We start from the raw sequence: 12,425 nt of genomic DNA, 5'->3' as shown, positions 1-12,425 counted from the left end.
CATGCCAGCAGACCATAACATACCTGTCTTCAATGGTTGCTAAAAAGGCCTGATGCCTTCCACAGGTTTGATTTGCTTGAGAAAATGATGCAAATGTATTTCCAATGAAGTAACAATAAAAACCATATCTTTTCCAACCCTGTCAAAATAAACATTAAATGATCACATATCTTGCAGCTTTTCTAAACTTCTTCACCAAAAGAAAAAAAAAAAAAACACAACAAAACAAAAAAGCAAAAACCAAAAAAGCCCACACCACATAAAACCAACAAAACTGATTTATACCACTGTCAGCTAACCATTAGACAAAGGAAAAAGTGAACTCAAAAAGCCAAACCGGAAAAAGGCAGGATCAAAGTTTTTTTTTTAAATTGTGTTTCAGAAAACAATTTTTCACATATAATGAATTTTTAACCAGTGTATTCCACTTATGAATGCATAGGATTATATAATAGCTAGCACATAGCCAGGCATTCTGCAATCATGAGAATGTTCTTGAGAAGCAAATTTCAGCCTGAGAATAAGAATTTTCAGAAAGAGAATGACACCTCAAACAGATTTGTTTATTATTAACTAATATTTACACTCTCTCTCGTTTTCTCATTCAAATGTCATTATCTCAGGAATATATTTATAGAGGAAGAGTTTGCTGTGACCAGCCACAATTGACACAAATTTTCTTCTAATGTTTTTCAGTTTCTCACCTATGAGAGTTTTTTTCTATGAGCATGCACTTAGTGCTCTAGGCAAAGACAACATCCATAAGCATTAGGATCCCTTTATGTTCTCCAACAGTTGAATATTTTTAAGGTACCAACGTACTCTTCTACAAATTCTGGGAATAAACACCAAGGGCTTTCTCTGTAGCTGTGTAAAGCAGACTTGGGAGAAAAGACAATTTCTTCATGGATGACAAAAACCCTGTAGGATTCCCTATGGCATAACAAATTACCATAGGCTTTTTGGAGAGTTATGTTACCAGAAGGCAAGCATTACCAAATAAACAATAGATTCACCAGCAGTTCAGAAGGAGCACAATGGATTCATTTTGCTGAGGCACTCATATGAAATTCTTCAAAGTACAGAGGACTGCCAGAGACCACAGCAAAGCCTTGAGAACAGTATGTAGACAAGCACACCCTTCCTGCTGTGATTCATTTTGAAGAAAATTGTAGGCAGAGCTGAAGAGCAACTGCTGGTACGGGCAAATTCCTTAGCAAGGCTTAAATGCCAATCAGGGAAAAATGGCATGTTGTAAAGACTACAGGTGTTTTGGTTTCTGGAAAAAGAAAGGGAGCATCAAAAGTCAAATGACAGTCAGAGCCTAGATTTGTTATTAGGTATCACCTATCCCATCTGCCATAGAAATGAGAAGACCAACTGGTTCGATAACGACAACACAAAATTCACTTTTCCTGTTTTATCTGTCACCTAGGTGGCATTTTCTCTTCTTAATCTTTCCTAGCAGGCTATTCAGATCAGACAGCTTTTTCTTCACTTACTCTCTGGCAGCCCACATCAATTTCCTCTTCTGCAGGAGCTTCTGACATGGGTTTCCTTTTACAGATGTAGCCAATTTTCTTTTCACAAGAATGGTCTGCCCAAAATCCATCCTGGACAGAAGAACAGAACATAACAGTCAAGTGGGATTTAGTCTTCAAAAAAGGTTATAGTTTATGTTATAATTAATTTCTAACCTTCCATTAATGGCCTGAGGGTACCAATAGACCTTAATGGCCCCCACTGTCTTAACTTGGGGCCTCCACCCACCTGCCTGCGCATGGGCCCTGGGGCTCCGCTGAAGCTATGATCTGGGCCTTCAATCCCAGCCCATTCTGGAACTGAAATACTGGTTTCCAGCTCCAGCAATGTCTGTACCTGGCTATGGGCCTTGTTGATCCAGACCCTCATCTTTGCACTGTCTTCCTGGCTCAATCTTGAACTTGCCTTGTCATTGTGGACTTACCCAGCAATCATTAGTTTGTTTCTGACCCTCATTACTCTCTCGGGACCTGATCCTGACTCATCTACTTGGTTTGACTTTGACCTTGGACACACCTCGCCATCCTGGATGCAGGCTCTGGTCTGCCACCAGCTGCCTACCCCACCTGCCCTGCTCTCTCCTGAGGACAGCGGGACAGGCTCTGTCCCTGCAAACTGGGCTATTACTCTTGGCTTGTAGCTCCTCACCTGTTACAAAGGAGCTGATCCTTGCTGCTCCCTGGTGCTTCCTGTTTTAAATTATCCTTGAAGGTTAATTATCTGTTGCTACATACATGAACAGCAGAGAGACCAGCCACATATAGAAATGGGTATGGAACACTTTTGTAACAGCTCACACTCTGATAACCGTAGAAATATTTAGTTGGAAGATCTCCAAACATCCTCTACCCCGACCCCTCAAAGTGAGAGAGGAAGTAGTTTATTCTGAATATCCCTGCTGGCTTCCAGCGAACCTGTTCTTAACCACACAAAAACCCTCACCCTAAGTAGTCTGTTCCTTTTTACTAAATATACAATTGGAATAATTGATTGCAACCTCTGTAACAAGCTATGTATACTTGAAGACTTCTGCTCTTTTTCAGATTTCTCTTTTACATATCAAACCCCCCTTTATTTCTTCAGCCAAAATCTATATCATGCTTTCTATATTGTTTTTGAGAGCTGATACAAGTGAAAGGATGACAGCTCTTCTAAAGCAGCAGAATGGAACACCAAGCTGCTACTTTTATTTATAGCTAAATGTATCTATCTATTGTTGTTGGAATTAAAAAAGCCTCTGCGTTTTAGATACATATTCAGTGTTGGAGGACCCCAATATCCTTCTGTACTGACAGATACATGTTAGGTGAAGGAAGAGAGGGCTTGGTCTACCAGAGGATGGAGTCCTGCTTTCTTCCCCAAGTCAAGCCCCAGCAGCCTGAACCGGTATTTTCAGCTGGTTTTAGACGACAGTGTTAAGCATACCAGCCTGTCATCAGAAGCTTTACTTCTGAGCAATGATCACAAGTTATCTGCCTGCACTGAATGCTGCCACTTTTAGCATGGCAGATACAACATGACCAGTGAGTCCAAATCTTAATGCTTTGAGACCTTGGGCACTGAATTAATTCTATTTTAATACCCAACAAAATATTAGGTCCCTTTTTATAATCTTAGGTCATCTTTTATCAACAGATCTGCCTAGACACATACAGGTAATCACATACCACTGTATGTGTCTGTAACTATTCTTGTCTCCTTGTAACTGAACTGCTTGTGCGTTCCAGTGGTTCAGTCTGGGCAAGGGTGAGCAGGTAACTAGGAATGACTCCTATTTTTCCATCCCTTTCTTTATTCAGTAGGTTTCAATGAATGGCCACATGGAGCGGAAGGAAACATAAGGGAAACCAACAGTGGTTCTTTCAGGGCTTGGCACTGCAGAGTACCATGTACTTCACGCTGCTCCTGCCCTGCACCAGAAGATATTGCCAGGGCTACTTGCAGTGTCTCCCTTCCACACCTTTCTCCTGAAGTCTTATGGAATTAACCAGACATGTCTTTCCTATAATTTCACAAGAGAAACTTGCTGTGCCTTTCCTAGAGTAATACAACAGGGACCAGAATTCAAACTGTGACAAGAAGTGATTTGCTTAAGTTTGCAGACAATTAGAATTTAGTGGATCCCAGCTTCTGTACACAAATAGGGATTTTTAACCTGAATCTAATTTCTCCAAAATTCTATAACACTTGGCTTGACCAGAAAATATCATCGAGATCCTCAGAGAGGCACAAAACAGATTCTGTCCCTTGCTATTGTTTATTGAAACTCTTGTTTTGAAAGCAGTCAGGTCATTCTGATAAAAATCATGGCTTTACCGATGCATTTAAGCTACCCTATATGTTCCAAAAAAATGAAAATAAATAAATAAATAAATAAATAAATAAGATATTGCATCAAGGAACTATGAATATCAAGAGTAATCTTATTACTTTTATCAAAGTACTAACCAAATTATGAAATGCTTGTCAAGCCTCCAACCTTCTCTAATACTTCCTGCACCATGTACAACACCATAAAACTCCAAACTTCACACCAACAGATGAGGGTAACTAAAGAGCACAGAATAGCACAAGACAAAATCTCAGCTATGTGCTCCTTGCAACTCACCACGCACATGCACCAAGGCCAGCTACCTTGCAAACCTAAGCAAAGTTCTCCAGCCTTCATCGGTATAAAAGTCCTTAAAGCAACAGCCATTTACAACCTCAATTGTCTGACCCTCACGTTTGAGCACTCAGCTTCCTTCCACTGGCTGACCCTATAATTCTGTAAGTTAGACAAAGCATCTACTGCATCCTCAACAAGCACTGCATAGCCACTGCTCAGACAAAGGAGCACAAAAATCCTCAGGCCCTTAAAAATCTGTTTCAATTAACATGTGCACCTTGGCCTGGTTGCCAGGGAAGAAATACACTTTTACACTCTTCTCACCAGAGCATATCCACTAGTACAATGGAGAAGATTTTTTAAAAAATACTTAGTTGATAATTAATGAATAATTAAAAATTGTAATTAAGTCAATAATTAAATGACTTTACCTTTCCTTTCATAACAACACAGTCCTCTTGCCTGTTGTTTGCATGAGTGGGTTCTCCTCGAAGCCACTTGGTATAGGTGACAGGTGTCCCATCGCTCCATTCAAAATACATCTGGACCTTGAGGTCATTCAACCCAATCCACAGCTCATCAGCTGGCCCTAAAGACATACAATTAACAAGGTTGATAACAGTCCTTTTATATTATGTGAATTTTTATCTTCATGGAACAGAAAATCATTTATTCTCAGCAAGTTGAAAAGGCAGTCACAGCAGATCAAGGCTCCCTGTTTCATAAAGAGGGCAGACTGTTCCTCATATATCTACTCCAGTCATAAGGAAAATCCACTCATTCTAGTGGCAATGAAATAAGAGTGTTTAACTTGCTATGAAACAGCCAAACTAATCTCTTTGATGAATTATGCTGCAACATAACTGGGTTCATTCTTTTTTCCAGCTCAAAATTCGTGTAACTAGGTATGAATAAACTCCTAAATAAAAGGCTACCTTCCCTTTTCCTCCTGTCTTTAGTATAGTGAAGAAAGAACTTCCCTCTTTTCTAATGGTCAGACACCCACTGTTGTCTTTTGGAGCTGACGATCAGAGTACTTTCATGTGTTCCTCTATTTTGTTTTATTTCAGAGCAAGACAAAATTCATGTAGTTGTTCTTTTTTTCAGTTTACAGTTAATGGAGTTAAGTGCTGGTTTTTGTCTGGAAGGAATGTGCAGAATTGATCAAGAATGGTACTTTACAAAGCTGTTTCAAAGAGGATTATTTATCTGTGCTTAAAATCCTTCACTCTAACACATTGTTACTATAATGTTCATACCTTGTTTTATTCTGAATAAACTATTTGAATAAGGAGGATTAAAAATATGGGCATTTATAATCAGTCTGAACTCCATCATCATCAAAAGGTATTCCTCTCTAGAACTGGTTTTATGACTTTGTTCAGTGTCATTTTAATTATTATTTAACTAATTATTTATAGTCTGTCGGCCTATACTAAAGGCAGCAAGTGTTTCCTTTTGTCTACAGCAGTATGACTCAGATCACACTGAACAACTACATGCAAAGTCCTTCCCTTAGACAGCAGTCTTTCCAAGCACAGTACGAACTATTTTGTTGCGAGTATTTTTCACGAATGACAGGGACACCGCTCTTTAACATTTTTTTTTCACATCTTATGACCTGGCATTTCTACAACCCATGTACAATACTCAGGGTTTTTCCTGTTCAGTTTGTTATCATAGCTCTTCTTCAGTAAGCCTTCCTCTAACATCCTTCACCCAGTTATAAGCACCCTGTTACAAGTAACAGAAGCGGCTGTAAGACAGTTAAAAGTCATTGCCCCTGTGGCAATCCTTTCTGATTACACATTTCAGATGGAGGTTTTCCTAGATACCCTTACAACATAAAACTCTCTTGTGACATTTCTCCCATCCACTAGTTACAGGAACATGGAGGCTTCCCTTTTTGACCAACCAAGCTGCTCCAAAAATCTCTCCCAGACTGTCACTTTAATAGGGTCAATTCTCTCTCTCTTCTCCTCCCTTGACTCTCACTTCTTTACTACACCTAATTATGATCAGCCCTCACAGCTCACCAGTAGTGTCCTTACCATCTCCCCCCAATAAGAAAAACTCAGATTCACAGGACATCAGGCTCCATTTTCAAACAGGCACCTTTACCTCTTCTGCCACACTGCTCCTCAGGTTCAGAAGTCCCTGAACTCCACACCTCACTACCTTCCTTTAAACTCTTCTCTGCTACCAAAACTGAAAGCTGTCCCAGTTCCACTGCCCACCATGTTCACTGATGTTTCATTCACTCCTTAGCTGTGACCATCCATGCTCTCCAATTTCTTTTTTGTTTAGTTATCTGTGAAAATCTTTCTGTCTGTGTTTATTGAGCACCTAGCACAGCAGAGGCCTCATCCATGGTCTGAGCTCCTACTGCAGTTGGCTCACACCATGGTAATATAAACAGTAAACTACATTCTTTAACAAAATTATTACATTGAAGTAATCTAAGTAAGCTGTATAAATCAGAAATGGCCAAGAGCCATTTCTGGCTCTGTGCAGCCTCATCCTACATAACATTTACTACTCTGAAGAAGAAATACTGTCAAGGAGTTTTGCAATAATCTCTGAAGCTGGGTGACTAAATACCAAGGTATTTTTTCCCAGCCACTTGTAAATAAGCTGTTTCCCACTCTCTCAGACATGCACTGGGCTGTGTTTCTGCCATATCACATGCTGGACTTCTGTGTAAACATCCAGAATGCCTTTCTTTATTCTTCTTCATACTCCTCTCTAAAGTTCTCCTTTGTAGGCAATGCCAACAAAAGCTTGGCTACTATGACAATACTCATCTCATTGTACCCCTGCTTCCTTTGTTTGATCATGGGACTGTGAATTCTTTTGTGCAAAGGCAGACTTTAGCTCTTTCTGTACAGCACTTATTGCAGCACGGTTCTGATGCAGACAAGATTTTCTAGGCACTGCAATACATGGTGTTCTCATCTCAGTGGTGAACACGGGTAATCTAATATTTTTCATAAACTGCCTTAAAAGGCTTCTTTAGTTGTTCCAATTTTACTCCTCTGAAAAGAATGCTTTCAAAATAGCTTGTTGCAGTAAGTGTGCCATATGTGAGAAGTCTGGTTTCCTTCAGCACTATTGCCTTTCAGAAACATTCACTTTTACAAAAACAGTGCAATGCAGTTAGTCCAGAAAAGGTCTTTACAGAAGCCATTAAACTATGAAATAATCTGCTTCAAGGAGTAAGGTGAAAACACATGTACTTTCCATTAGAGAATAGCTTTTTAAAATGTCCTAATCTCTCATCAAGAGGTCCCACCTCTCCTAATAATCTCCTTTGAAAGAGTAAAAGTTTCATGTTGTTAATGAAATAACAACAAATCACTCTTTCAGGAATGTGAGGACAAGCACAAGTTGTCATGGTGTTGGCTAGGACACAAAACTAAAGCATATCAACTATTTTATGATTGCCACTCCTAGATTGCTGTTACACTGCGGCCCAAGGCAGCTCGCTGCATTTTCAGTGAAGGAAAAACTAACTCACACTTACCTGGCACTAAAAGCACACATAGGATCAGTTACTGCAAAGAAGCATAAGTAGGTGTGAACATGCTGCTCCCATCAAAAGCAGTAACTGATCCTGCATGCAGAATCTAGTCTGTGTAAAGCAATAGCCGCCACAAAATTGCCTCAGCATCAGCCTGGTCGTATGTCCCCTGATGAACACACAACATCTGTAGGTTAACTTGCCTTGCAACTACTCGAGTGTGTGCTCAGAAACCATACTTAATTCGGGGCATATCTGAGTCCACACACGGGGACAGAGAGTTTCCTTTTTCAGAAGAAACACAAGTAGCATGATTTGAAAAATAAGGACACGGCAGTGCTGGTAATAGGGCCGAAATATTCCCAAACTGCCTTTGACCAACAGATTTGGCTTCCTCTCACCTATCTTTGCAGAACAACCTTCTGAAAAGGTTGACAATTGTTTCAATCCATGTAAAAGGAGGTAGAAGAAGACCCTAGAAAGTAGGTTTGAGGTTGATGCAATTCATAACATTGACCACAGCTTTTCTGTGTAAGTATAGTTTGTTTGGCTTTTGTGTTCTTATTGTGTGGTTTGTTTTTGTTTGTATTTTTTTTTCCTTCCAAAGACTTTTAAATTTTAAAATTTAACTCCTTCTACACTCGGTGATCAGGACAATTTTTTAAAAATAGTCTCCTCCTTTTATTAATAGGTATGACCTAATCAATACTCTTTATTTTCACAGCATAAACAAATACATATGCTATTGTAAAAAAATACTCACGGTACCCAAGCTGAGAAATAACAAAGCTGTACTCTTCAACATTATGGATGCTTGCCAAATCCCCATCTTCTTTCCTGCAGGATGTTAAAGCATCTTTCCATATTTTGGGGGCCCTGTGAATTATGTAACAGTGACCAGCATATGACATCCATTGATCAGGACATCTAATAGGCACATTAGTCTCTGAAAAGAAAAATGACCATGAAGAGTTTCAGAATTATGTTCTTAGCTAAAGACTGAAAATCACATAAGGGAAGACCTAACAAACAAATTAACGATAGATTTTCCTCATGAAGAACAGCAGAGCTGAAAAATATGTACAGGGATAATGATCTGCATGCATGATTCAAATTTGAAATCTTGAGATTTTTTTGGAAGAATACTACAGTTGCAAAAAAGTGCTTGCATCTTGTGAAAAGACACACTTAAAAATTACCATAAAACACAGTTTTGACTTTTAAATGCGTATATACATACTAAAAGGTAAGGCCTGCAGAGCCGTGTTTTATCATTTTTCTACACTTGTGTCAGCGTATCTCTTCTTCCTCCATGCTGTATAGCTGTATGTTAAGAACCTGGGCTTACAAAACATTTATGAAGGTAATTTCTTTCCCCAAACCTTAGGCATTGTACAGATTAGTCCCATTTGTTAGACTAGCAAAGCAAAGACTAACTGGTTCTAGAGAGTCACGAGAGAACCCAAATAAGAATACTGCTTTTAGGAATAGCTTTTTAAAGCTTCATTGAGAAAACTGTGCTGTCAGAGTAAATGATTTATGCTTAAAACTTGCTTGTGAAAGTTCAACAGAACAGTACCAGAGTACTGCCAACAACCACATCACCAGTCAGGCCCAGTTTGCAAGCACGTATCCTATTTCAACTGGAATATGCTGATGATTAGTGGATACTTATTGTCACAACATGGATTTCTAGCACAGCAACAAATACATTCTGCTGTTTGCAGACCTGCCTCAAAAAGTGCTAGCATGTTCCCACGAAGTTTAAGTAAAACTGAACTTTATCACCCAAGGAGAAGGGTCTTGGTGCTTGGTCAGAGCCCTGTCAGTCCTGCCACGGCAGAGGAAGAACTGGAATAGAATCAACTGAATAGAACAAACAATGTATGTGGTCATGTTGGAAGAAAAAAAGAGAGGACAAAAGTGGCAAATGCTGTTGTAGAGGTTAGTTTGATGCTTCAGACAACTGCCTGATTTGTCCTATGTCTGGTCTCAGCTCTGAGTGTATGCATTTTGCTGTAAGAGGCAGCCAATTGCTTTGAAAAAAAAAAAAACTAGGCTTATATGCACCTTCAACACACTTAGTGCACCTTTCTGCAAATTGTGAACACTGAACAGAACAGACAGCAGTAGTTCAGACATGGCTACAGAGACAGTCACAAAGCTATTTATTCCCCAGAGAGTCTGTGAGTCTCTTTTTCAGACTGAAGGAGACTATGAGACTATTACTGTAAACACTAAAGCAGCTATGGCAGGGCGGGCAGCTCTTTTGCTTGTAAATCCAGTAACACCATGGAATTATTTCAGGCCACAAAACAAGAAAAGCAGTTGACAGTCTAGTTTCTTCAGTGCAGGTCTTATTGAGTGACATAACTGGGGATTTCTCAGTAAGAGAAAGTTTTCAGTTCTTCATTTCCAATACTCAGCAAAAATTAATTCTGTGCTTCCCTATTCTCCTTTTTAAGAAAATACATTTTTCATCCTAACACAAACAAATACTACTCCCTGAACTTCATTTGACTTAAGCAAAAGAAACAATGCAAATTCAAACAAATAAGATGTAATAAAGGAAAACACATTAATGTGTAAAAAATGTTATTCTGCATATCAAGCTGATTAATTTACTGTGCAATAGATCAAGATACAGAAATTAACTTTGTAAGCATAGAATGGTTATTCCTCAAGTAGAGAGCAAATATTTTCTAAACGATAAGCTTGACTTCCCAAAGTCTGAACACATCACCATGATTGACTTGGGCGTCTAAAATGATGAAAGCACGAATTGAAGATTGTCTCATGGTTCCAGCATTCACATTCCTGTCTCTCACATCCATCCTCTGTGGTCTGATAAGAGAGAGCTCACACAACAGTGACACTAAGAGCACTTATTTCCTTTAATCAAACTTTTAATGAAACATTAGAAACTTAATACTTTAAGATCACTACACCTTGTTGGAATGAGATGAAATCTATTTTGGCAGTCACTTGGTAGAGGTAGACAGACAGCCTTCCCTTAGAAAAATATGTTAAAAAATAAGCAAATTTTGCAGGTGAAATTAACAGGTTCCTATTAATCCACCTTGCTGTATTACAAGGCAAATGCTGTGAAGCCCTAAGATTCTATATCACTTCGACATACACAATGATGTGGCCCCCTGCTGGAAAAAAACACTTCTAATACAAAAAGCCCTGTATAGTTGACACAACGAAAATCTTCATCTGCAACAAAAATAAATATGCTGTACAGATTTTTCTGTACTTTGTTTTGGCTATAAGTATAATTATATTATGTTGGAAAGTGTTCTTCTGTCCCACAGTTCTCACATACTGCTTTGGTCAGACTCATTTGTAACTTCCAGGGTTAAAACTTCAAAGGATTGCCCCTATGTTTAATGTTAAGTGGACAACTAAATGAATTTATGATTAATTTATTTCTTGGCTCAGGACCCCTAGTTAGGAAAACATCATCCACCATGAGTTTTCCTTTACATCATTAAAAGTTGAGGGCACTTAACACCTTGCATGATGGCATGCTTATTTCTTTTATGACTTCCCCCCACGGGACATTTTGAACAATATTTTATGAACTGAATAACTGGCAATCTCTGGTCAATCTGTCAACATGTTTACTCAGCCATTTCAGTACATGTGAAAACTTTTGTCTCACTTCTGTTCTTTCTCCAAGTTACTCGTGAAATAGAGGCAGGGCGGAGAATCAAAAGCCTAATGCATAAAAAAGAAATGGCCATTAGACCCCCCCCCAAAACTGAAATTAAATATAAATAACAGCCAGTGTTTAATAGATCATGTATTTATAGGCATCAGTGTTTAGGAACTCACATATGAAACCTGAAAAGTTGAACAGTAGCCAATGGAACATTCTGAGACAACTTAATATGAACTATTTGCTTATCAACTGTATACAAATACTAATAACACTTTACAACTTAATTTAGGAAAGAATTGAAATATGCACTGAAGTCCTTCTCAGCTAAGGCAAAAATATGCTTATTTCAAGACTGAAGTATTAATTTAATTAATTAAAGTATTAAATTTCTAACTCAATATTTAATTAATGAGCTCATTCTTGTGGGGTTTGTTTGGCTTTGTTTTTTTCTCTTAGCAATAAAGCAAAACAAATTAGACAGAAGTCTCTCTCTTAAGTGTTTTTGACAGGGCTGGTTATATATTGGCAAAAGCAAGGAAAACAATAAAAAACATGGTTTTGAAGCCAAATGTCAAACACTTAGTTTCCAGAACATCTGGTTTGCCAACAATGCATATTAATAAATGGACTGAAAATCCAGTAAAGGTTTAGCTTTCTGCTTCTAAAACCTATAGAAAATAAAGTCAGTGGATTTAGGAGATGATACCTATATATCCTGGAAAAAAAAAGAAACTTGGAAAGAACAGAACAAAGGAGTGATGAAACAAATGAATAAGTTACAAGGTTTTAATAGTACACAGAGAGGTAATAAGGAAACAGGTCTAAATAAAACTATGAAAACTTATGACTGTTTTGTCTTTCCTGTGTACATTAGGCAAGTGCCAGAACTACATTTCTTCTGCAAAAGTGTCTGTATACATATAATTTAAATAATTTCATAAATAACTTGAATAGTTTTTACATATGTACAAATCAGTAATTGTATATATCTCTATATAAATATATCTAGTTATAAAATAAATAGATATAGAAACTATACATCATTTTTTAAAACATTAAATTATTCTCTTTTTGTTTTACGAAAAAAT

General features: G+C 38.1%; 1 protein-coding gene across 2 annotated transcripts in view; it reads right to left on the bottom strand.

The window, feature by feature from the left end:
• MRC1 (mannose receptor C-type 1) overlaps positions 1-12,425 on the bottom strand; it is a 53,165-nt gene that overhangs the window by 25,472 nt on the left and 15,268 nt on the right. For both annotated transcript variants that reach the window (XM_082046532.1, XM_082046533.1), the window contains exons 7-10: positions 8,434-8,616; positions 4,582-4,739; positions 1,503-1,613; positions 24-139 (exon numbers count right to left, since the gene is read on the bottom strand). In XM_082046532.1, coding sequence (XP_081902658.1) covers positions 24-139; positions 1,503-1,613; positions 4,582-4,739; positions 8,434-8,616 — 568 coding nt within the window. The remainder of the gene's footprint in view (positions 1-23; positions 140-1,502; positions 1,614-4,581; positions 4,740-8,433; positions 8,617-12,425) is intronic.

This window comes from Streptopelia decaocto, assembly GCF_964273445.1.
Source record: "Streptopelia decaocto genome assembly, chromosome: 2".
Classification (NCBI taxonomy): domain Eukaryota; kingdom Metazoa; phylum Chordata; class Aves; order Columbiformes; family Columbidae; genus Streptopelia; species Streptopelia decaocto.
The sequence above is the reverse complement of the archived record's forward strand: the minus strand, read 5'-3'. Positions and strand labels throughout refer to the sequence as shown.